The sequence below is a fragment of the Phocoena sinus genome, chromosome 9 (genome assembly GCF_008692025.1).
Source record: "Phocoena sinus isolate mPhoSin1 chromosome 9, mPhoSin1.pri, whole genome shotgun sequence".
In the NCBI taxonomy this organism is placed as follows: Eukaryota; Metazoa; Chordata; class Mammalia; order Artiodactyla; family Phocoenidae; genus Phocoena; species Phocoena sinus.
Window position 1 is genome coordinate 15,865,092 of NC_045771.1, and position 25,673 is coordinate 15,890,764.

At 41.8% G+C, this 25,673-nt stretch overlaps 1 protein-coding gene across 1 annotated transcript in view; it reads left to right on the top strand.

The window, feature by feature from the left end:
• The window catches only part of DGKI (diacylglycerol kinase iota), a 450,391-nt gene that overhangs the window by 188,505 nt on the left and 236,213 nt on the right, over positions 1-25,673 (top strand). The window contains 3 exon segments of the mRNA XM_032642953.1: positions 4,814-4,888; positions 6,241-6,297; positions 13,780-13,845. Of these exon segments, the coding sequence (XP_032498844.1) occupies positions 4,814-4,888; positions 6,241-6,297; positions 13,780-13,845 (198 nt within the window).

Genomic DNA, 25,673 nt, shown 5'->3' on the forward strand with positions numbered 1-25,673 from the left:
CAGCCCCCTTTTCCTGACTTTTCACCACTCGGCGCTCCATCCTGTCCTCCCCCTAGTGCCTTCTGTGACCCTTCCCCACTCCCAGGATGGTTGGGTTCCTGCCTGGAGCCCCTTCCCTGGCCATGCATCCTTTTGTCGCTGTGGCCTTATGATAAGGGCGGGGCTGATGGAAGCAGTGCTTCCTTGCACTGGGTCTGTGAGCCCATGTCTGGGAACTCTGTGTGCAGTGAGATGCTGCCAGGCCAGTACTTCTGTGTGGCCAGCGGCAGCCTCTGGCCCTGAGGTCTCCTGAGACAGGAGGCCAAGAAAGGGTTGCCATGTCGGCTCCGGAGACTAAATATTTCCTCCTACTTCTCCGCTTCTGATCACTGGTGATTAAACCTGTGTGTGTGTGTGTGTGTGTGTGTGTGTGTGTGTTGGGGAGAGGGTGGTGTCCTTAAGAATACAGTGGGAGAGGTAGGGTCAGAGGCAGGATTACTTGACCATCTTCAGGGAAAAATGAGATTTGGTGTGTGCTTATTGGGAAGGGGCTCAGCCAGCCTTGCTGTACATGCTTCTTGGGGTCAAACTTCAGACTATTAGGGGTGGCATTCAATTTAAGTTTCCTTGGGCAGCAAGGAGGCCTTGACCTGTCAGAAATCATAAACCTGTGAAACTAGGTTTCCCTTTCTTTCTCCTACCCTTTCCTTCCCTCCGTCTCTTCTTTCCGTCTCTATCAAACGTCGTTAACTACTACCAGATGTCATTGCTACTTAGCAGAAGTCACATCTCTTGTTCAAAGGAAGAACATATAGTTTGCTTGGTGGTACATATGGATCAGGGACTTATGACCAAAGGAAGTGGGTAGGTGGGATAGGATTAGATATTAAACTGTTTCTCAGGGACAATTATATACTTTCTACCACTGCTTGCCTCTGGTCCTTTTGTCCCCGCTCCAGCTTGCATCCCCAGAGCCAGTGGTCTAAGGCTGTGACAGTTTTACTTCCATACTTGATATGAGCTGAAGTTTGGTGAGGAACTGGCACCGCTTGGAATGCCAAAAGTGCCCACAGCATGGGAAACGTATAGGGCCAAGTCAGAACTTTGAGTGTGTTCTCTTACAATCACCGTTAGGTCTGCTGGTTAGGTTACGCCCACCATCCTAAAGCATAGCATATCATTCATTGTGTCATTATTATATAAGTAAATTATGATCAGAGTATAATGGGATATAATCTATGTTATAGCCTACGTTGTCTTAGTTTTCACAGATGTGCCCCCTCCACTAGTTTTTACAGATGTCACACACACACACACACACACACACACACACACACACACACAATTACAAATTAATGGATTTCCTTTGACAAAATCAGGAAACCCTTAGTAAGGACACTGAGGTTACTTGATATTTGAAGCAGTAAGCCGAATTGGCCTTTAAATTCATTGATGAGAGTGAATTATTAAACTTTTATGATGTGAATTTTTAAGCATGTTTGGGTCCCAGGCCATATTTATTTTTAAAATTGGATCTTTGTGCCAGGTTCCATAACAGCTGTGTCCCGATATGAAGAATAACAACTAAGCCGCTGACTTCATTTTAATGACTTTTCCTGCTTTATCATTTTCCACAGTGAAGGAAGTATTGACTTAAGAGTTTTTAAAGAAAAAGTGAGTAGTTACAGTATTGAGAATGTCTAGATTCCTGTGTTTTATCTTTATATTTAGTTTAAATCTTGCAAATAAAAATTGGAACATAACCAAGCATTAACTGAGCAGTTTCTGCCCAGAAGCTTATTATCCAGCTACTTCAAATAACTTTAACTAATTAAAGCATAGTCATAAACCAAGAAGTCAGCAGTTGAGACTTCTGATTCATTGGAGCAGTTCTCGTCAGTTGAGAAACTAAAATCCATGTATTTTTCTACTATGGAAAAAGACCTGAGGCCTTCATTCAGAATTTATTCACTTAATTTTGCATGTGATTATAGACCTTAATTATCTGATTTATCAGATGAGAAGCTGTTTAGAAGCTGTCATTTTAGAAATTGGGGGCAACTAAAGTCAGGTACAATAACGCTGAAAGACTATCTAGCCTGATAGAAAGACAGGAAGCAGAAAAATGACTGTTCTTTGTAGTAAAACACATCATGTTGTAGTGATTATAAAGAAAAATTCAGATTATGGTTTTATATATTCTGCCTCAGAAGGCATAGAAGCATGCCTTATGAGGGTCTTTTAAAATTTAACATTGTTTAAATAAAATTAGTTTTATAACATAAAGCACTTTTCTTCATATATTATCATCTGTAGAACACTGCACTTGAATTGTTACACATGAATGATATCGGTGTAGATACATCTCACCCTAGGAAGCTGAGAGAGGACAGTCTTATGCCACAGGTTCTCAGACTCTTCCAGGCAAGATCCCTATTCAAAGGAGATTCCGACTTGGAATCCAGATGGAGAACAAGGCAAGGAAGGGATATTCTGGCTTTGACGAGTGCATATTTGTCCCTTCCCACTATCCCCGGTGACTCCATAGGAGCCTCAAGGAGCCCTTGGAGCTCTGCAGGCCCCAATGCAGAGCACACGGTCAGGCACAAGGCTAGACCAGGGCAGGAGTTACTGGTAAGGAAGGAGGTTTTTCAGGCGGCCTTAAATAAGCCCATCAGTGGTTGCCACCATGAGAGTGTTGCTTTGCTTGCGTGCAGTGAAATCTACTAGGGGTTTAGCGGATAATGGGTAGAATGAAATCAACTCCTGAGCGTCACTATAACTCACTCAGGAGCCCCGTGCATTTGCTGCGGGTGGTGCTAAAGCAGTGATCCCCACCAGGAGATCCGGAACAAACAGGAGAGCAACAATAGTTTGCTCCTTATGGGCACTTAGCTCACGAAAATATTTGCAAACGTAGAATTTTATTACTGTTGCCTTGAGCGATGCTGCCGTTGCTGGTGCTGCTACTAGTACTTGTCACTCTTCTTACGCGGGCCTCTCACTGTTGTGGCCTCTCCCGTTGCGGAGCACAGGCTCCGGACGCGCAGGCTCAGCGGCCATGGCTCATGGACCCAGCCGCTCCACGGCATGTGGGATCCTCCCAGACCCAGGCACGAACCCGTGTCCCCTGCATCGGCAGGCGGACTCTCAACCACTGCGCCACCAGGGAAGCCCTTGTCACTCTTCTTGTTCTCCCTCCCCATCTCCCGCCCCTTCCCCTTCCTCCCCACCTCCTGCCGCTTTCTTTTTAGTAGTAGAGCCAAGGCACTTTTCAATAGTGTAGCTAGGTGCTTGGGTTTCCCTTATCCTCCTTTTTGGCAAAATCAATTGATTGCCAAGCTTACGTAAGGTTACCGACCATGTTCTTTCCTCAGGCAGAGGAAAGCCACGAGTGACGAAAGCGTTTGCAAGCAGGGTACCTAAACCTTAGTCAGTGGGTATCAAGACGATGTGTGTCGTTGCTGCGGTACTGACTGCAGCGTTCTGGATGCTTGGCTGGTGGCTGGTGGCACTGTGGAGACTCCGTGTTGAATGGGTAGAACCACCAAGGAGGCGGGAGGCTACAGTTTCTTTCCTGATTCTGCGCCTTCCAAGGTGCTGGTTTGCAGTCCTTCCAGACTCCTTGGTAGCAGCCACACCTCCATTTTTGGCTTCAAAATCCTATCTCAGTAGGGGAAGCTGAGTCTTGTGTCTTTCTTAAGGACAGGGACTTCGGGCCTTTCACACTCGGATGCTTTGATGGGCTGGGTCACAGACTGGCTTTGTTATAATAAGTTTCTTTCAGTGCTCAAACCCTCAAATTATTCCTGCAGATCCGCCTTTTAGCCTGTTCTCCATAGAGAGACCTGAGCATTTGTGGCTCAGATTTTTACAGTGCACCGTCAGCATTGAATTGAGATTTCCACCCCTTTCTCTCTCTCCCTGCTGCTTGTTTTTTATTGTTAGAAAAAAGATCAACCTCAGAGAATATTTTTATTGTGAATTTTAACTGGTACTGACTGTCAGGGAGGCCAAACTGTGCATGCTTTTAAGCAGGAGCCTGCTATCAGACTAATTGGCCCTGCTGTGCTCTAATTATATGACCTTGGACACATCCCTTGCTGGGCCTGTTTTCTCATCTGTAAAATGGTAGTAAGAATAGTATCTATTTCTTAAGGTGGTGAGGATGGAATGAGTTACTCTCTGTGAGGTGCTTACAAGAATACCTGGCACATAGGAAGTGCTAAATTCATCTTAGCTGCTTTTGCTGTTACTGGGCTGCTGCTGCTATGATGATGGTGATGGTGATGGTGATGGTGATAAGGATGGTGACTCGTAAAAGTTAAATTCGTCTTCTTACTTTCCAGATTTGGGCAGAAACCAAGTAGCTTTGTATAGATTTGTGCTGGGAATAAAAGTCCAAGGGGATGGCCCCTTGAAATGTAGATTGTTTGGCTGTAGGGAAACCATGCTTGTTTTGAACCTAGACCTACCCCTTAACTATTAGAGTAAATGTGAAAAAAAAAATAGGATAATAATGCCTACAATGTTAGGTTATGAAACTAAGAAAAAAACAGAATAAAGAGCTTGGTTCATAGTATATACCCAGCATACAGCAGCTAGTATAATTCTGTTTTAAAGAGAAAATCTTAGGCCACCCTCAGTCACGGATATGAAGTTACTTGGTAGGTCAGAGTACTATTGCGGAAGTTTGTCCGATTATTGACTGTTTATGATGAAGTTTTAAATTGGTTTACGTTTGCCTCATTTATGTATACTCTCTTTACTACCAGGGAGCTCTTCAGAACAGACCGTTAACATTTCTTCTTGTCTTTTGAATTGTCTGTTGTAGAAATCAGCTCTCAGGAGGAAGTGTGCGGTCTGCAAGATCGTCGTCCACACCGCCTGCATCGAACAGCTAGAAAAGGTGAGACAGCGCCACCTGCTGCAATTTTTGCTACCCTGCCAGTGTTTGGACTTCAAAGACCAGGTGTCAGTTTCCATTTTCAACTTTTTGAAAACAATGCTCTTTTAAAAACCTGGAAGTCCAACATTATCACCAGATTAATAATGAAAGGATGGAAGGACAATGCTTAAGTTTCATTCACTGTATTGTTTGCTGAGGTATTACTTGATATCATTTTATGTTGACTCTCAGGAAAAGGAATAATAAGGTTAGAGAGAAAAGCCTCACGTGTACTCATTTTTTTCACAATAACAAACGTTGTTATTCACCCATGGGATTTTCCACAAGATGTTTCGTATTAAAGAAAAAAAATTCCATAGCTCTTTAAAATCATTGTTTAGACATGTCTGACCTTTGTAAGTTTACTTCTTCCTAAATTGGCTGCAAGGGCGAGAGCCCGGCCAGAAGCTGAGTTCCTTGCTCTGAGCAGCGGTCCCGCTTACACAGCATTAATGTGTGGGAGGGGCTGGAAGTGACATTCCGGTGGTGTCTTTCCTCCAGAGGAGGTGGATTCTGCAGAGTCCATTTATCTGTCATCGGGGCCAAGGGAGAGGCTCCAGTAGTGAGCTCTCTGCTGTCCTCTTCCTTCCATGCCTCCTGCCCCTTTTCCACGTGGGATTCTCTGTGCATTATGTATCTTGAGCCGCCATGTGTAAATGTATTGAAATATTTTAGTCCCCGGGGATATTCATTTAGTTTTACGGACACAGTATCAATTGTTGCCAAGTGATATTTTGTGGGAATGACTAGGAATATTTTACAATAATTTTTTTTTTTTTTTTGCTGTCCCAACTCCATTTACTCATTTCCTACTTCATTTCTACACTCCTTTCACCTTATCAAGTACCTAAAGAAGATGTAAATGTATAGGGAGACCTCCGCATCTAAAAGTAAGGGAGTGCTGAATGCTTGAAGAGTAATTTCGTGCATTTTTGTGAATCATCTTCGTCATATTAAAAATGTCTCAAGTTTATATTTTCCTACTTTTAAAATCTAAAACACAGCTGGATGATTTCAGCTGCCATATAGTTTTCTTCTGCCTCTTTATTATCTCAGTTTCTCAAATTTATGGCATAAGAGCATTACTGTCTAACTTTGATTTCGTCAGTGAGACTGAAGAGTCATGGACTGGAGATAACAGGACCGCTTGGGATTATCTAAGGTGATGATTTCAAAAGACTAAGAATAGTGTAAGACTATGGTTTTTCTTTTTTTCTGTAGTCTCAATATCTGTCACTGTTGGTTTTTTCAGGTAACTCATTCTAGTCGGGTGCTTATCTCTAATATAATACACTGTTCTTTTTAAATGACAGATTAATTTCCGATGCAAACCAACATTTCGAGAAGGGGGCTCAAGATCACCGAGAGAAGTAAGTATATCAGAGCTCTAGTTCAGATACCACCTTTCATTTCCCATTGATTCATTGGATTCATAGATATTCAGTAGGGATTAAAAAAAAAATGAAGTCCATGTCCCTCTATTCCACATCAGTTTCTTTTCGATACATCAACAAATACGATCAATAAAATCCACAAGTCTCTTCAGTGTGTGTCTACTGCCCTTTCTTCTTCTCACAGAATGTATTGGGGAGCTAAGGTCTTATTGAATGGAACTAGAGAGTAGGGGGAGGAGGAGGTGGTAGAATTGAAAAGATAAGAAAGAAATAGCATTTTATTGACTTTTGGTCCATTTTAATTCCTGGAAGAGGTGGCAACTAAACTGAGACCCAAAGGGATGATCTAAGTGAAGGGCGGGGTTTAGCTAGGAGGTGAGTGACAGCCTTTGAGACAGAACACAGGCACACAGGCACAAAAGTGAGAGGATATATGAGGAAGGCGTGAGACCTGAGAGATAAGCAGAGCTAGACCAGGAAGGCCCTTGTTAGCAAGGCTGCAAGTGGAATGTCTCATCATCATAGTAATTAGAGGGGGCATTAAACTGTTATAAGCAGAATATATTATTCTGGCTACAGTGTGGAGGGAATGCCATATAATTCAAGCAATATTGGAAGCATGGAGAAAAAAATTGAGGAACTGTTCTCCTAATCTAGGCAAGAGATAACGGTGATCTGAACTAAGAGTAATACTGAGATGGAGAAAATTGGAGAATATGAATTTGAAGGAAACAGAATTGACAGGAGATAGTAATTGATTGGATTTTGGACACAAAGACAGGGGAGCTCGGAATAAACAAGGGTTCTTCTCTGAGAAAGCAATTAGATGTTGGCAAATGAGTTGCCCTGAGGATGGGGTAGGGAAATAATGAGTTCAGTTGTAGCACTCTCAAGTTTGAGGTGTCCTGAGGCCCCAACTGGGAATGCCCAACAGAAAGCTGAGTGGGTAGACGAGCTTGGAGCTTATGAGGAAGATTGGGCGCTAGAGGTTAGACATTGGTGAATTGTCAGCATTTCGAGATAGTAATTAAAGCTACGAGAATAGATGAATGAGTGGAATAGGAATAGAAGACGTCTGAGTACAGAGGTGTTAATGACAGTTAATGAAAAAAGACACTGTGAAGAAGAATGATCTCGTCGTTACTGAGTAATACGAGGAGATTGGGAGAAACCATGGAGAGAGAATAGGCTGGCGGTGGAGGTTTGGAGAGAGATGAAAATATCAAGAGTTGTCCCTGTCAACTGTCCTCTCCCACTGCGCTCGTCTATTATGTCAGCAAGAGGAAAGTTATGGGTCATATGTAGGGTGAGGAAATCTAAGAAAAATGATAGGGTTGTTTTACCCTCCATGTCACCCAGTTGCACTATAGCAATGGTCAGGAGATAACTCAGTGACAGCTCAGATGAAGGAGAAATTTTATTTAGGACCATAGAAGCAGCCGCTTTGAGTTTTTAAGATGGACTGTATGAATTTCTAACCAGGGAATCCATATGTCTACCTTTGGTTCCCTGTCCTTTAATCTCTCTTTTTCTCTCTGGATAGATAATTGTAATTGTATGTCCAATTTTCTAATGCAAGGATTTTTTTGGGTGTGTTTTCAGCAGCTGTTATTATTTCTCTTCCATGAAGCCAGACCCTTTATAAGTGTTCTCAGCGTCTTCCCTTGTCTTCATATCAAGGACTTGCTATTTCTTCCATTCCTACATTTTCAACTTCCCACCTTCCTTCTAGATTATTTCCATCATCATAAACATGCTCTGACAGCTACCATCTTAAAAAACCAAACAAACAAAAATAGTCCTTCACCACCAACTGTGTCTTAACTTGCGGCTCTCATTCTCAGCATTGTGTTCAGTGCTAACTTCCAGAAAGTGTTAACTACGTTCATTGTTGCCAGCGTGTCCCCTCCTAGGCATTTTAACCTGTTCTGATCTGGTTTTTACTCTACCTGTTCACTGAAATTGCTTTTTTAATGTTGCCAGTATCTCCTTAATGCCAAATCCATTAGAAAATTTTCTGTTCTTACTCAGTCTTGCAGATGTGTTCAAACTACTCAGTATTTCATCCTCCTTGAAATGCTCTCCTGTCATGACATCTTTCCTAATGTTCCTCTTATTTCACTGGGTAGTCCTTTCATTGCTCACTCCCTGGTATTCGTTGGGCTTAGTACTGGACCATTTTCTGCCTACTGTCATTGGGAGAGCTCATCCAATCCCTTGGCTTTACATATCATGTCTGGGCTGACAACAACTAGCTTTCCATTTCCAGCCCACATTTGGAGTTCCATTTGATATGCCCGCTGAATGTATCACAGTCATCTCAAATATAATACATTACAAACTAAACTCTTTATTTCCATCACCATAAAAATGAGTTTTTTCAATTCTTTTGTACCTCAGAAAATGAGATGACTATTGGCCCAGCTCCTTGATCGAGAAAATGGGTGAGGGGGGGGTCATAATGATTACTTTTCTCAGGTACTCCCCACAGGTAGTTCATTTGCCAACCCTATCAATTTTATTCATAAAATATGTTTCAAACGATCCATTTATCTCCATTTCTGTTGTCAGCACCTTAGACTAAGACACCAGGATCTCTCACTTTTTTTTTTTTTTTTTTTTTGCGGTACGCGGGCCTCTCACTGTTGTGGCCTCTCCCACAGGCTCCAGACGCGCAGGCTCAGTGGCCATGGCTCACGGGCCCAGCCGCTCTGCGGCATGTGGGATCTTCCCAGACTGGGGCATGAACCTGTGTCCCCTGCACTGGCAGGCGGACTCTCAACCACTGCGCCACCAGGGAAGCCCTAGGATCTCTCACTTTTCACCACTACAATAGGTTCTCCAGGATTCTTTAGTTTCCCCCTTCAATCCACCATGATTTAAGAGACTCATCTTTAAAAATGAACGTTGGATTATATCATTTTCCAACTTAAAACTCTTCAGTGGTTTCCATATCGTTTAGAGGAAAACCATACCCTTGGCTTTGCATGAAAAGTCAAAAGTCCTGCAAAGGCTGGACCCAGCCTACCTCTTCCAACCCATCCAGCTACCACATGGAGTTTCTTTCAGTTCTTGAGTCATGCATCCAGATATTCCTCACCTTCTGATATTTGTGTGTTTCATTGCTGTACTGGAAATCTCTTTGCATGGCTAGCTCTTTCTTACAGTTAGACCTCAGTTCAGATATCAGCCCCGCAGAGGTCTTCCTTGATGACCACCTCTAAGTAGGTTAGTAGGTTGCACATTGTTCTTTATCAAAGCACCTTGTTCTACCCTTCAGAGCATTTTGTATGTTATAATCATTTATTACTCATTTGCTTGTTTGTTGCCATCCTCCTATAGCGCAAGCTTTGGGGGATCACTCGTGAAATTTGTCCCAACCTCATTGTACCAGGCAGGATGCAGAGGATGTGATCAATGAATATCTTTTGACTGATTGAACTTATAAAGGGGCTAATTTTTCCCCAAGTGTCTAAGAACTCTTGGTCTAAGAGGACAGTTTGGAGATGATACTTATGACAGGTTATGACCCATGGAGATGCTTAATTAAGAGGCCTTAGGTAGTTTACTTAATGGGAATGAAAGAAGCAATCACTTTAGAATTAGTTTGACCTGGGTTCAAAGGACACCTCTGCTTCTTTTCCCCTCGATGGTGTCTCTAGGGCTGGGCTCTGGAACAGGGCTATTAATCACTGTCCCCTAGGCTTTGTGGGGTGCCTGATACATGGAAATGTTTTAATGAATGTCGTTTGGACTCCTCTAAGTTGAACCTTTCTGGCTGGACCTCAGTTTTCTTAGAGATAAGCTGCATGGATTGGGCTGTAATTGCTAAGATCCTTTCAAAAGCTCTGTGAATAATACTATGAATTAAACTGGCTGTTTCTGAAAATAATTGAGCAATTGTGTTATGCATCTCTGCTAACAATACTGACTATAAACCCTGAAATAATGGATCACCGAGATTTTAACACCCATAAGTAATAGCCCTTTCCTTACCCAGTATTTGAAGATGCTATATGGATAATTCAGATTATTGATGAGCAATAACAAGATGTTATGGTGTCAGCAGCCTTGCTTTGCTAGCTTAGCAGCAGTGAATCAACACTCATATTTGCAATTGAGTCTAATTTCATTTCAATAATTTAGGAGATATAAATAATAGTCAAAAGGAAGTAGTGTGAAAAATTTAAGTGCTGGGGAAAGAAGGATGATTCTACAGAAATGGGTTTTTTCCCCCTAATTGATAAAGACAATGGATGATCCTTCAAAATGGTAACTACACAATTTAATTGTCAAAGAAATTCGGTTGAGAATTTCATTCAATTCAGCACACATTTTTTGGCTTTTACTTTGTTCCAGCTACGTTTAAGCAGCAATAGAAGAAATTTATATCAGGCCTAAGAAGACCTCTGGGTAGATGGATACTCGACATCTCAAATCAGGGCCACAGATTAGAGACAGTTACTCAGTTTCTATAGTAGTGCCTTTGTTTGAGTTATTTTATCTGGGCCTTAATTTCCTACCTGTTTCCTAGGAAGGATGGTATTAAAAATAGTTAACAACTTGCAGAGTCAAATATTTAAATAAAAATTTTTAAATGTTCTCTTTTATTCCTTAAATAAACTAAACTACATGGTATTATAACCCTGCTTACCAAACGATGTACGTTGCAGCAGAAATGATTCATTGTCAGTCTTATAATTTCTAAATAATTGTTGATTCGTTGAAACTGCTGGTTTAGTCTTTTGATTAGAGCTGTCACTAGCTAAATAATTCCATGAGTCAGCCGTGATTTCTCATAGGTAATTGCATCAAATTCTTCCAATGTTTCCCTCCGTAAATTCTTAAATTGAGAGTCATTAGGTGATTTATAATCTCAATAAGCAGAGAATTTCTCTTCACTTCAATGATACTCTTCATTCTCCCTCAGCTTCTGCTAAACTAACAGCAATTATAGTAAATTTTTCTATCTCTCATAATCCTGCCTGACATTTTTATGTATTCAATATTTCCACTACTGACTGTCATTGAAATCATTTATTGAAGGAGCCTGAACCTGATCTTTCAGAGCAGAGGAGAGGCGCTGCAACACAGAGCTGCCAGCCTGCCTGGGTCTGAATCCTTGCTCTGTCCCTGACATTTGAAGTCGCCACTCCATACCTTAGTTTTGTCATCTGTAAAATGAGGACGATAATGATAATTCAAGTCAAGCCCTCTGATAACATGCCCTACAATGATGTTAACTGGGATAGAGTACAACTGGCAGTTGACCCCAGGCCTCCCCAGCCCTTATTCTTAAACAGGCAGTGGGCTAAGTGTGCTTCTCACTTGAGTGGGTGGAAAGCTGGAGCGGTCCACTTCATCTGTGAACTAGAGAGATGGAGGGTCCAATATCATCATCCCCAGTAGAGTTTTTTCACTGACCTGAAGGTATGGACGCTGATAACTGAGCAGTTTTCTGGACTTGCAGCCATAGGCCCCCAAAATTGTTTATATTGATATTTAAGCTTGGACAAACAGCTACCATCAGTGGGGCACAGCCCAGTCTTCTGAGTTTGTGGGAGAACCCAATGGCATCGCCCCAGTAACATGATTCATTTTCAGAAGAGAGCTCCAGAATCTTGGAGACCTGCTATGCCCGAAATTAACACTCTAGTTGCTTAATAATGAGGAGGTAGGAGTGGGCTCCAGTGCTGGGGGGCGGGGGGGCGGTGTATGGCATCCAGGGAGGAGCCAGGGGGATGGTAGGGGCACTAGACTGCAGTTTATCAACCGATATAGAAATATTTCAATATTTTACCAACTCGGGGTTTTACTAGTTCTTATCAACTAAACAGCACCTATACTCATGAAAAGCCTCATGAAAATTAAAATTATTATTACATGTAAGGCATTTTAAAAAGTGCCTGACAGTGTTAGTAGTCAAGAAATGTTAACTATTATTATTAGCTTCTTTCTGAGAACAATGTAAGAATTGTGTCCTTGTTTCATTAAACTGCCACAGTGCGAAAAGCAAGATAAAAACTAGACTAATTAGTGGGACCATTATGCTTTTTTTATATCTTATTATAGTTAAAAGACCATTATTCCTCCAGGATCTTTGTTTAGTTTTAATTTAAATTGGTTTGACGTTACGAAGAGAAATAGAGGTGGCACTTTGGAATTGATAATGCTAATGCTTGTTAGAGGTATCTTTGTCACTCTGAATTTCATGCCTCGATATAACATCTTTTTTTCTCGACACTGATCTGTTTCCTGTGTCCCTCTGTACTTAGAACAATGCCTGGATAGTAGGCATTTGGTAAGTATTTGTTGAAAAACTGAATATATGGTAAAGGGCCCGTGAGCCATGGCCACTGAGCACAACGGGAGAGGCCACAACGGTGAGAGGAGGCCACAACAGTGAGAGGCCCGCGTACCGCAAAAAAAATTTAAAAAAATAAAGGGCCTATTTTAAAGGGAAAGTATGGATTGTGGCCTGACAGCACGCATGTTAATTTCAGGTAAAGTGTGTTTTCTCAGAAAAGGGCAGGAGAAAAACATTAGCAAATATTTCAGGTGTATTGGCCTAAGAGAGATGAGTTGTTGGAAGTTATTAGGGTTTACCTGTACCATGAGGCCCAAAGACCACCTTCTCTCTTGTAAAGTATCCCAACAGCTGGGGTGACGGGTGCTTCTATTTGGGAGGAAAAGGACCTTCCATGTTTCCTACAGCTCAAGCCAAGAATAGACCTTGGAAGCTGATCTCATTCAGGTTATCCAAGGACAGTTTAAATACAACCTCATTGCAGAATTTCGCGATATGCCCACATCTCTTGTCTCTGTCATCAGTTTCCTTCAGCTTTTCTCTTCCTTCACTTTCGCTAGTGAAAAACTGTCACCATGTAAGTCCCGAATCAGGAGATCTGTTTCCTTCTGAGAATTTAATTTCTTTAAGTTCTCTGACTCCAATGTTTAATACAGTACCTGCCTGGCATTTATAAAGCATTAAATACATTTTTGTTTAAAAATTTGGAGGTCTTTGTCCTTCTCTCCTTCACCTTCTCATTTCTTTAAGGATATTTCTTTTACCTGCCTCAGTTACCCACCCTCCCCCACCCCCCACCCCCCACCCCACCCCAGCTCGAGGTCACAAATCTGCACAATGTTTTACTAGACGGAAAACAGAGTAACGGGAATTCATTATGGCCGTTCGTTACCAGGAAGCTGCAGAGGGAGGGCATGATTAATGGTTTCTACAGATACGAAAGGTCACTGAGGATGGAGACTTGGCTTCATTTTCCCAAGTGGGTTCATGTTTATTGTGAAACAAATCACACATACACATATTTGTTTTTGTGCTTAGATGGGCTTAGACGGTTGTTCGTGGAAATCTTTATTCTTAAAACATTAAAAAAAAAAACCTAACATTGGAGTTCGGGAATTGAAACATGTTTATTTACTTTTGTTTTCCCACAGAATTTTGTGCGTCATCACTGGGTACACAGGCGTCGGCAGGAGGGAAAATGTAAGCAGTGTGGTAAGGTAAGGGGCCTGCACCCCACGGTCATCGCAGGAGGCTCCTCAGGCCTTGGCAAGCACCCAAGGTAGATGAGTCCAGTCACCCGAATCCAGGGCTCAGGACGTCCCTTCCTTTCCCAAAGGCCTCCCTTCTCTAGGTCCCCTTCCCTTAAGAGGTGTTTTATTTGTTCTAGAGCTCACTCAAGAAGCAGTGGTCTCCATACAAGGAATTAGCACGTTTTAAGAGAGATGGATGGACTTTTACAGTGAATTTCATTGTGGATAGTTTAAAAAAAGGATACTTCCTATTTTGTTAAAACTCCCTCCTGAGGACTGCTGGCCCATCATACTTCTTTGAACACCGACAGAAAACCAGTAGGTTGATGAGCGATACTACTTGTGTTGATATGTTGTGGTTGAGCAGAACTGGGTAGAAGGACAACAGGGAAGCAAGAAATGCGTCGCTCTCCTGGGATATTATCCAATTCCTGGAAAGAGGTGCCCTTCTCATACGTGGTGACTTATGTCTACTCTCTAAGTGTGACTGGCTACAGGCCCCTCAGGGTGCAGGGCCACTTGGAAGAGTGAGGTGGGGATCTGACAGCTTCATGCTCTGTAGATTCCACGTTATTGACCCTAGCAGATTTGGATTATGGCTTTTTCAATGTACGAAGATCTACTTTAGGAATGAAAGGATCCTCAGAAAAAGTTAAACTGGTGGTGAATCCTACTACAAAGATTTTTTTAAAAAAAAATTTACATAGACGTAAGCTGGTCTCAATAAAGCAAAGTTTTGATTTGGTAGAGAGCAAGATAATTTGGGAGAGTATATTCCTCATCAGTTCATTTCTAATTTGTTTATTTATTCATGTGACTCTTTTGGGTCAAGCGCTGGGGTGAGCTGACCAGTATGGCATTTTTGACAATAGCGGGAGGCAAGGAAGTTTTGGCTGCCTGAGTAGTGTTGGGGGCAAGCGAGACATGGAAAAAGTTTGATTAATGTTGCTGTTTTCCCAGTGCCTGAGAGGGAAATATGCTGTAGCCATTGGTTACCAAGCTCTTCTTTGGAAGGTGGCACACTTTAGTCTCAAGGGTGTGGGCCTCCATTATAACTGGTATTATCTCCTCCAGTTCAACACAGTGACTCTCAGCTGGTTCCTTTCTAGCCTGGAAAGAGGACAGGCAAAATAGGTTAAAAGGGGGAGGAGGTAAAAAGAAGAGGAGGAGGGAGGGAGAGAAGAGTTGAAAGTTGCTTACCAGCCGTTTTACACGGCTGGGAAAAAGGAGGTCAGCCCTTTACCCTCACATGACCTTCCTTCGCTGGCTCCGTCTACTCCTTCCCTGTCTGCTGTTGCCCTAGGGCTTATGGATTTTCTCTTACTTAGTGGACTGTAGACTGTCTACAACTTTCCCATAAGAATGTGTGCATGTGTATGCGTAAGAGAGAAGAAACAGGTAGGCATGGCCAATTTTGAGGTCAGAGATGTGGACGGTAGGAAGGATCTGGATGAACAGGTTCTTCACTTTGGAGAAAATATCTTCACTGGACAGCCTAGTAGCTGGCACCACCTCAGCAACTTTCAAGCCATCATAGATTTGGAGGAATTTTATTAAAAGAAAATCAATAAGCATTATATATCTCGTGACCAGTATTCCCTAGCGTCGTATTTCACTCCCTTTTCTGGCTTGTCTTCTGTTGGCATGGTCAACCAAAGAGGAAGAACTGGACACCCTGCACTCTGAGTTGCTGTGACCATGTCTCTCTTCCTGCCCAGTGTCCCCAGGCAGGCATCTCAGAGCACTCACAGCTTGCTGCTCATCACAGCTCTCCGCAGGGAAATCTGTGAGCCCAGCTCTTCACGTAAAGTTCCATAATGTTGAATTGTTATATTCATGTCCTGTGTTTATAATCCAGCTGCTTATGGATTCTCAGAGACTCAAGCAATTGTGGCATATGATGGTCTTAAACCTGTGTCTCCTTGCTGGATAATAAATAACCCTTCTTTGGAGCCTGGCTTCTCCCCTGGATTAGAGGAAGACTAGTGAGTGACTCTCTTTCCATTTGCAGATTAAGGGATTGAAGATTCATTTCAGACTTTGGTGCTATGCATAGTTTTCATCAGTACAGTTGGTTGTACATTCTTACATATCCAGAGATTTCTAAACCATTCCACACACACACACACACACACACACACACATACACACACACACACACAGACTTCTATACACATTATTCCATAATTTATCCATTGGGATGGGGTAAAATATACTTAGCAAAAAAAAAATGTTTAAACCAGTGGTTTGAAAACGTTTGGGGTTATTAGTGAGTGTTTGTGGTTAAGAGTATTTGTGGTTTCATTTTCTACTTTTTAGAATCAACAGTAAATATCTGAGACTAATTAGAGACTGATTTTCTCTCAAGCCTTGAATATGCGTTTGGCTGACTGTGTGTGTCATATAATGAATATCAGATGGGACGGCTCGTGATTCAATCGCTCAGTTGCTTTAACATTCACTGACTGCCAGGCTGCCGTGTTTATGACCATCATGTAGTTTTACATCGTTTTCGTTCACAGTCCGACATTATGAAATGTAGTTTAGGTCCAGGCAGAAGAGAGCTGTCACACTCAAATTATGTAATTTGATAAGTGTTTAATAAAGAGAATATTTAAAATGTGTGAGCAGAAAAGAAACTACAAGGGTTAGTGAAAAACTCGAGGCTAGTAACAGCAGGGATCTGTGGTCAAGGCAAGTCTAAAGGGGTCATGAGACTAAGTCATGAGACTTAGCCAGCCTGAGGTGATCTACCAGCTGGGGGAATAAATATCCCAACTTCACTCACCTTCAGTCTCCAGTGGCCAAACCCAATAGAAACCAGAGCACAAGGGACATTGTTGAGGCAATCCATAAAAGTTAACTTTTTACAACAGGACACAGGGTAGAGAAAGATGGAGAGTGGATCCAGAGGGACAGTGGGATTGATCCCGCCCATATTTAGTGTAAATCTATACTTGGCCAATGGTTAAAAGCAAGCTGCATACTTATTCTGCAAACGTACCTCTCTACGGATCTGCACCACATCTACACATTGCATTCATTCAATCAAGATTTAGTCAACACTGGGTTATCCCTAGTAGTACTTAGAAAAAATCAATATGCAAAGAAAAAAGATAGTGATAATTATAGCTAATTTGACCTTTTATTTTTAAAGGAACCATCCAAACCCAGCAGTATGGCAGTTGTCGAAATATGCTTGTCAATTACAACTTGAAATTTTATCTTTTATTTCTTCATTTGGAAACATATAAAAATTATAAAATAAATGAGCTAATTTTTTAAAACTTAAAAGTTTTTAATTTCAAACATCAAATCATGAAAGCGGTTTTTAACACAACAATACATAGTCTAACTTTGGTCTACATTTCTGATGTCTTCCAGTTTCCTAACCAAACATGCCACATAATTATGAATTATTCATCTATAAATTATATGTACTTTCATATATAATTAAAGTAAATTAAATTGCAGGTAGCACTAATTAAAGGGGGAAATGTCAGAACTACTCTTTATTGTAATGAATATTGTTAAAAATGAATTTTAAATGAACTTGTACAATAATTGAAATATACCCATCTAAAGGAAGTATCCTTAATGGCATTTTTGTATTGCAAAAATGACACAGATGATTTAAGACATTCTGTGGGGGTGTGGTTGAGATATGGATGAATAGTGAAAGGGATTAGAGAGTCTAAAAATAATGGAAAGTACTGACCTGGAGCTTTGGGGGATGTTTCCTTCAGTAAAGAAGCACCATTCTTTACTGGTTTAAAAATGTGTGAGCCCTGGAGGTCAGCTCTCAAGAGGCCCTGCAGAGTTAGGAACAAGGAAAGGAAGTTCAAGGGTGAGAATCCATTCACTAGTTAGGCAGGTTTGGTTATTCGCCTGTCTGTGTGTTTGTCCAGATGCCATTAGCCTCAGGAGGATTGTTGAGAACGTAAAGTAGGTAATACAACAAGTCCAAAGAAATCTAGCCTCTCCATGGAGCCTGTGCCCACATAGCTGCTGGAAGCCTGGCTTTTCTTTCTGTCCTTGGCTGAGTATCAAGGAAGGAGATAAGTGCAACTACCATTCTATTCCCTGCTTCTATGCATTTGACTCTGTTAGATTCCTCATATAAGTGGTATCATACATGATGTAGTATTTGTCTTCCTGTGTCTAGCTTATTTTACCGAGCATAATGTCTTCCCGATTCACCCGGGGAAGGGGAAATGGAGAGGTACAAAGGGTACAAAGTTTCAATTATGCAAGATGGATGCGTCTTTGAGATCTACAGCATAGTGCTTGTAGTTAACAATACTATATTGAATACTTGAAAATTTTCTAAGAGGGTAGATATTATATTAAGTGTTCTTATCACAAAAGATAATAGTAACCAAGGAGGGCAGGAGGAAACTTTTGAAGGTGATGGATATATTTACGGCATAGATTGTGAAGATGGTTTCACAGGTGTATACTTGTTTCCAAACTCATCAAGTTGTACACATTAAATATGTACAGCTTTTTTGTATGTCATTCATACTTCAAAGTGGTTTGTAAAAAGGGGGGATAGGGGCTGAGGGCTCGGAAGCAGAGCGTTCCTTGCTGTGGTCTCCAGGAGGCTAAGTCACTCAGTTCTCACCTGTAAAGATGTTTTGCTACTGCCACTGCTTCCCTAGTCTTTGACATGGCTGGTGTCCTAGTAGTTACAGCTAATGTGATGCTCTAGTCACTCTGGTCCCTAATGCTCTTTCTTCAGAAAAGGCTTCACAAGAGAAGGCACGAGGATTGTGCAGAAGGAGGAGTTGAACTGCAGTGCAGCTCCAACAAAGGCCTCAGCCAATCCCATAAGGATCTGGAATAGCCCCTCAGAGTTGCCCTGCCTTGACCAGTCATTGGATGTGGGCTGTCCTTGGCCAAGGTGACTCTTTTAGGCTTAGGGCAATGCTTAAGGATGGAAAGGTGACTCCTTGGAAAGCCATCAGCCTCCAGCACTCCTGTCACCTGGGAGAATGAGCTGAGTGCCTCAGGCCCGCAGCAGAGTTTTCTAGGTGGAACATCAGCATCTACTACAGTCCGTCCCTTGTGCTTCTCAGAGTCACTTCCTTCGTAAAATACATGTTCGGAAAAGTTCCTCCAGGATTCTGGTTGGTCTGACTTCCTGGGGAAACATTTAAGAGGAAGGTTAGTGGGATACACTACAGCCCTGTCTCTGGCAGCTGGTCTTAAGTCTGCAACTGATGTTCATCATCTCCTTCCTCAACCACTCTTTCTGTAGTCACCTCACGCTCAGTTAACTCTTCTTGTCCAGGTGAGCATCTGTTTGGGCTGTTGTAACAGAATACCCTTGATTGGGTAGCCTAAAAACAACAGAATCTTATTTCTCAGTCTGGAGGCTAGGAGTCCAAAGTTGAAATGCTGACAGATTCGGTTTCTGGTGAGAGCTTACTTCTTTTTCATAGATGACCATCTTCTCGCTGAGCTCTCACGTGGTAAAAGGGACAAGGGAGCTATAAAAGTCTATTTTATAAGGACACTAATCCCGTCATGAGGGCTCCACTCTCATGACCTAATCACACTCTAAAGACCCCACCTTCACATACCAGCACATTGGGGATTAGGTTTCAACATACAAATTTTGAGGGGACACAAGCATTCAGTCTCTAGCAGTGACCTACTTGGTGGAGTGACCAAGTCCCTCACCCTACGCAATCTGATCCCCTGGTCTTGGCTGTTGCACTTGTCTATTGACCATCAAAAGTTTTCAAAGAATTAGAAAGGATGCCCCAGTGGATAATCTGGGTGCCAGATATTTTCTTACTGCCTCCATTGTCAAATAACTCTCCCCCACCTAATGATCAGGATCAAGATGGTGACTCCTTCCTGTGCCTGCTAGTCTCTTGACACAAAGATGCCATTGTAACTTGGTGCAGTGGTAGTTTAAGGTTTAAGGTCCTCCTGGTATCCATGGTGGAGATATTCCCCCTCTAGTATTCAGACTCTCAGAGCCCAGAGTTGTGGAGAAAGGAAGCACAAATTCCCCAAGTGAGCCAGTGGGAGTAGGCAGGGGCTCCTCCTCCTCTCACTCATTGGTCTCTGCACCTATGTATTTTACCATGGAAACACAGCCCCGTTAAATGATCATGAGTTTGGCCAATATACTGAGACTAGAGGATGGTGCTCATAGGATACCACCTCAAAGCTGAAGCCCATGTCACATCTTCAAAAGACCTTTCCATCTCTCTGTCAGGCCTGTAGCTTCTTGGTGGTGTGGGATGTGGTAGGACTTATGTATCTCATGGCCATATGCCCACTCCTGAACCTCCATTTCAAGAATACAAAAATGTATTCTTTGGTCTGAAAGTGCTGTATAAGATCCTGTGTTTGTGGGTCAAACACCCTGTAAGCCCTTGCTTAGTAGCGCTGACTGAGGCCCTGCAGAAGGAAAAGGTAAACCCATACCTACAATATGTGTTGATTCTGGTCAAGGTGACTGGCTCCCACTTCCAGAATGGAAGGAGTTTAGTGTAATCAATTTGCCACCAAGCATCTGGTGGTTGGTTCCCTTTCAGGGTTGGTGCCGTATTAAGTGTTCAGCTTTGGTATCTTTGGCTGGCAGGCTAGACAGTCAGCAGTGATAGTAGCAGTGGTGGTAGTGGAAGCCCATGCTGCTGGACCCAGCCGTAGCATTCATCACTGCCATCACGGCTACTCCGCTTCTGAGCCCATGGTGCTATGGACAGCTCATGACAACGTGTGGAGCCTGAGTTGTTATATCTAAGTTTTTAGTTCGTATACCGTGAATGCTCTCTGGTGGGCATTAATGTACAGTACAGTGAGCTTCACTTTATGTTCATCCATGTGCCTCTTCCCCTGATCTCCTCTTTCCTTCCAGGCTCCTGATCAACTAGCCGAGTCCTTCAACACTATCTGTAAGTCATTACATATTCTTATATCAGGCTACTTATCTTTTCACAGAAAGTGGGGGACCAGCTGCTCCCTCTGAAGTTATGTCCCTTGGGAGGATTTCTTCTCATTTCTGTCCCTCAGGACAACTCCTGAGTAGGCTTTAGTGAAGTAGTAGTCTACTTTTGGCTTGGACTCATGTGCCAAGTTGACCCATCCATGAACCTATCACAGCTTTTTCCTTCTCTTTCAGATGGTCATAAGGGATCCCCATATTTCCATAGGTGTGAGTTGAGTGAGAGGCCTAGTATTATAACAGTGGATAATATGGGGAGTCTGAGCTACCTACTCATGTGTCTTACTTGTGTTCTTTGGTACTGCTGGTGCCAGATCCCATATGTTCCCATTTAAATGTAACCGTGAACTGCAGCTGGGCCCACACAACCTTATGACTTAGGGATCTGACAGAACCCAGCTCATGACTACCTGGTGATTCAGGTATTCCTCCACCGTAACCTAGTAACATACCAGGTGCTGTTTTTGAAAGATATACAAATCTCTCCTACAGATGGCACAACCTCATTTCAGAATCCTAGAGTCTATGTTGTAATTCTCCTATTGATGCTTGTCATAAACTCTGTAGCGCCTCTTTTCTCCTACCCAGTGCCTCTAATAGCATGGGGCCTGCTGCAAGTGACAGGGCCTACTTTCACTGAAGACTGGACCCACTGCAGAGTTGTTTCATGTTCTGTGCTCTACTCTAAGCTGGCAGCTTTTAACATCATCCAATAAACTGATTGAGGCAGTATTCCTAAGTGTGGAATATACTGCCTCAGAATTCAAAGAGACCTACAGAGTACCATGCTTCATTCTTAGTGGTTAAAATTGTGAAATGCAATAATTTGTCCTTTAGATTGGGCAGGATATTCTAGCACGCCCTGGCCCACTAAACCCTAGAGGCTTCATTGATGTGTGGGACCTCTGATTCTTCATAGGGCTTATCTCCCCACCTTCTGTCTCACCAAAACCTCCAATATACTTGCCACTTCTTGCTCATCCACCTTAATATGATACCTTTGATATGGTGGACCAAGTGGTATCCTTCAGAATGTTCATATGGTTCAGGTTACTTTGCACTATATTTGGATAAGATTCCGAAGAGTTAAAAGCCCTGGCACAAGGCTGTAAAAGTACACTGTTAACCCTGACAAGTGAATGCACATGGTTTTTGATTCTCCTTTCAGTGAGGGAAGGAAAATAATTCATTTGCTAAATCAACGACCATAGGTCATATGCTCAAGGCCAAAAGATCCCAAATTTGACACAGTAGCTCCAGTTAGAGTATACTGGGTTGCATCTGTGGTAGTCCAGCATTATTCTCCACTATAATATCTGGTTTTGTAGGAGCCCAGCTGGTGAATTAAATGGGGATATTTTGGGGAACACCACCGCTGCCTCCTTTAGTCTTTAAGGGTGGCACATAAAGAGATAATAATTTTTAAAAATAAACACAATGACATTATCATAACATACGAAATTAATCATTTAATACCTATTGCTTCTGAGAATGTGACATTGGTTTTGAATTAGATATGACTGGGAGGGTGGTTGAGTGTTTCACTTGGGCTTTCTTACTGTGCCAGCACTTAAGCAACAGGGCAAGAAACCCATATTGGAGTTCTGCCAAACTCCCAGCATGTTCAGTTATAAAATTAGGGACCAGGGGAAATAACCCTGCTGGGTTTGTGGAGACAGTAGACTCTCTATAAACCATCCCTGGTCCAGGACTCCTTTTTTTAAACTGGACCTCATACATCCCCACTCTAGTAGGGGACCATGATCCTGCTTCATACACCAGTGCTTGGGTATACATGTTGACCTGGACTCTTGCCCAACAGTCTTTAAAATATTTGGACATTTCTTTCTCCGCACTGTACAACTACCCAAGTAAATGGACCAAGTAGATCCTTTTAGATAGAATCTGGGGAAATGTTGCCGTAGACTCTTGCTATGATGTTGCAGGATTCTCCTGGGAACTTGCCCTTTGGGCTCTATCTTTGAAACCTTCCTTTAGTCCAGAAATGGGGCAAAATATCATGACCCTTTATTGGAGCATTTGCCCTCATATTTCTTGATCCTCCATTCTTGATTTCTTTTTATTTTATCGATTAATACGTCTTTTATCTGATGATCTATCTTGCCTCTGGGAGGTCGTGTTGTATTAACCATTTGGTCAAGCCCCCATGGCAGGAACTTCAGTCTTGCAGTAATTGCACCCACCTTGCTTTAATGATTAAGTGCTGCCACATGTTCCTTATTATTTTGGAACTTTGTAATATTTATTGGTATCAAGAGTGCTCACTCTGTAGGATTTCCTACCATCAGGCCTGACCTACAGAGAGGAGAGCTTCTCAACGATGATGACACCCTTCTCACCAGCACATTTCTTATAGTTTTGGTAAGTGGAATATCCTTTAGGCCCTCTTGCAGGACAGAGTCAACTGATGGGTTTTCCAGCTGTCTCTGGCATGCCACGGCAACTCTAACTTGCCCATTTCTGTGAGATTTTGATTGTTTCTTCTTCTATCACAGCAATTCTGGCATTGCTACTTCACTTAACACGGTCTGTTTTTTGGCTCAAGTTTTCAAACGCCATTCTGGTTTTGGTGTTTGTCGTAGTGTTAGCACCATCTTCTGGGGTTCTTGATAATGTGTTAAATTCTCTGTTGTAGATGAGTGCTCTGACATTGAGAAACCCTCTTTTATCCAGCTTCAAGCCCTGCCCCCTTTGTCCTGCACTCTCAGGACCCAGTCCCATACACACTTCCCCATTCCTGCTGGTACATATTGGTTAGGTCACACAGCTAGATCTTTTGAGATGCAGTCCTTTTTCTCTCTGAGCAGCCTCTGCACGTTCCTGGCTGGGTGCATTGATGTGAAAAGGTTATTAGGTCATCTGAGATACTACCAGGAAGAGTAGATCTAACACTAGGATGTCATTTGAAACTTGAACAAACAAACAAAAAAACACCAAAAAAACAGTTCATGTTAAGTGGAGTGGGGATGCCAGAATTGCTGTGATAGAAGAAGCAGAAATTAAAATCTCACAGAAGTAGGCCTGCTACAGTTGCTATATTAGGGACAGCTGGAAAACCCATCAGCTGACTATTAAAATCCCAAGTGAAGTCAAAACTGTTGCTAGGTAGCAGAATCTTTTCTTTCTCTAAGGCATGCATTATCTGGTGATATCCCTTTGACATAAATTCATGAAGCCAGGAGGGACACAATCAGAGTCATTTCGGCAAATTTTCTAAGTCTTTTTCTCAGTTGTCTGGGGGCTGTTACAGCAAAACAGTCTAAGTTTGAACAAAACGAAAGTGTAATTAGTTTTACCAGTGAAAGCGCATTTTCCTCAGTTAAGAGTAGAGAGTATAGCCAGTCATTTCCTGGAATGTCATACTGTCAGCAAGATTATAGATTATATGGCTTCTCTGAATATCTGTAATGATTTGTAGCTGGTAACTGTGGTAACATCAACTTTAAAAAAAAACAGTTTTTTGTTAAAAACAAAGTTTCCAAAAAACAACCTTCTTGGTGAATACTATCAGCGTTAAAATTATACTTTTTATTGGGAAGGTTTTCAATTACGGGGCAGTCAGGGATGGACATTAATTTTCATGGAAGACCATTATTATAATTGTAGCTGGTTGTGTCATTAGGTAAATATTTTCATGTAAGGAACTTCCCTGGTATTCTAGGACAAAGATATAAACCCAACAGTTAAAGTTTTGTATGCACTTTTGGCCATATTGAATATAAGTATCTGAATACAGCATTTTTATCCTAGAATCAGAAGGGTGATAAAAATATGAAATATAAACATCACAGTTAAAATAGTTAACACTTAAATTGAAATGTAAACCGGTGACTATTGTTATAGGCTTAATTTCAATTGTACATTAATTGCAAGGTTAAGCCATTGACTTCCATGAAGTCATCTGCCTCTGATGACAGTGTTCTGGACATCACGTCTTAGGCTCTTCATACAGTCTGACAAGTCTGTGGTAACAGTGTTAACTTATGCTGAGAATTCTGTGCCCTGAATTTCGCTTTTCCCAGCACCGCTCTCCCCAGGAGACTCAATTTATGACCTATAGCTTGTATCAGGGACTGTCAGATAAATTAATGGAAAAAGCAGAAACTATCTGAGGATAATAAGACTGACTGGCTGGGGTTAATAAATCGTAATTACCAACATTAGAATGGAAGGACGCAGAGGCTCTATTGAGGACTAATAAAATGTCAATCTATGTGCGTGAGTCAGTGATCACCCTTGACAGAGGGCATATTATGGACAATAAGGGCATCGATAACCTTTCAGAGCTCTTAATTAATGCCATAAAGCATATTATAGTTAAACCCAATGGAGAAGAATTTAGATTTTTCAATGATAATTCTAATAACGTAACTGTAGATTCACATAATTTGCAGCACTGTCAGAAGTTATAAAAAATTGGTCACCATAATTCAATTTATAAAGATATTGTTTATTTTAATTCAATTTTAATTCAGTGTATGTTTACATTTTGAAAATCTTGAGTGTTTATAAAAATTTTAGCTTAAAACCGGTAAAATCAGTATAGGAAGTTTTAGGAAGTTCAGGTTAATTCGATTTTCTATGAGTAAATGAACCCTAATCTTACATAAACTACAGTATTAATGGTACCATTTTTACACTGTGGTAAAGCCAAGGAAAAGGCATATTATAAAATTAGCCTGATATCCAGTGATTCGCAGTGCCAGGCAAGGGTACACCTATCTGTGGAAAACTGGGCTGAATAGTTTGTTGACGGGGAAAAAGTCAACAATTAGCAGGTACCAGGAAAGAGATCGTTTCATGGTGACTT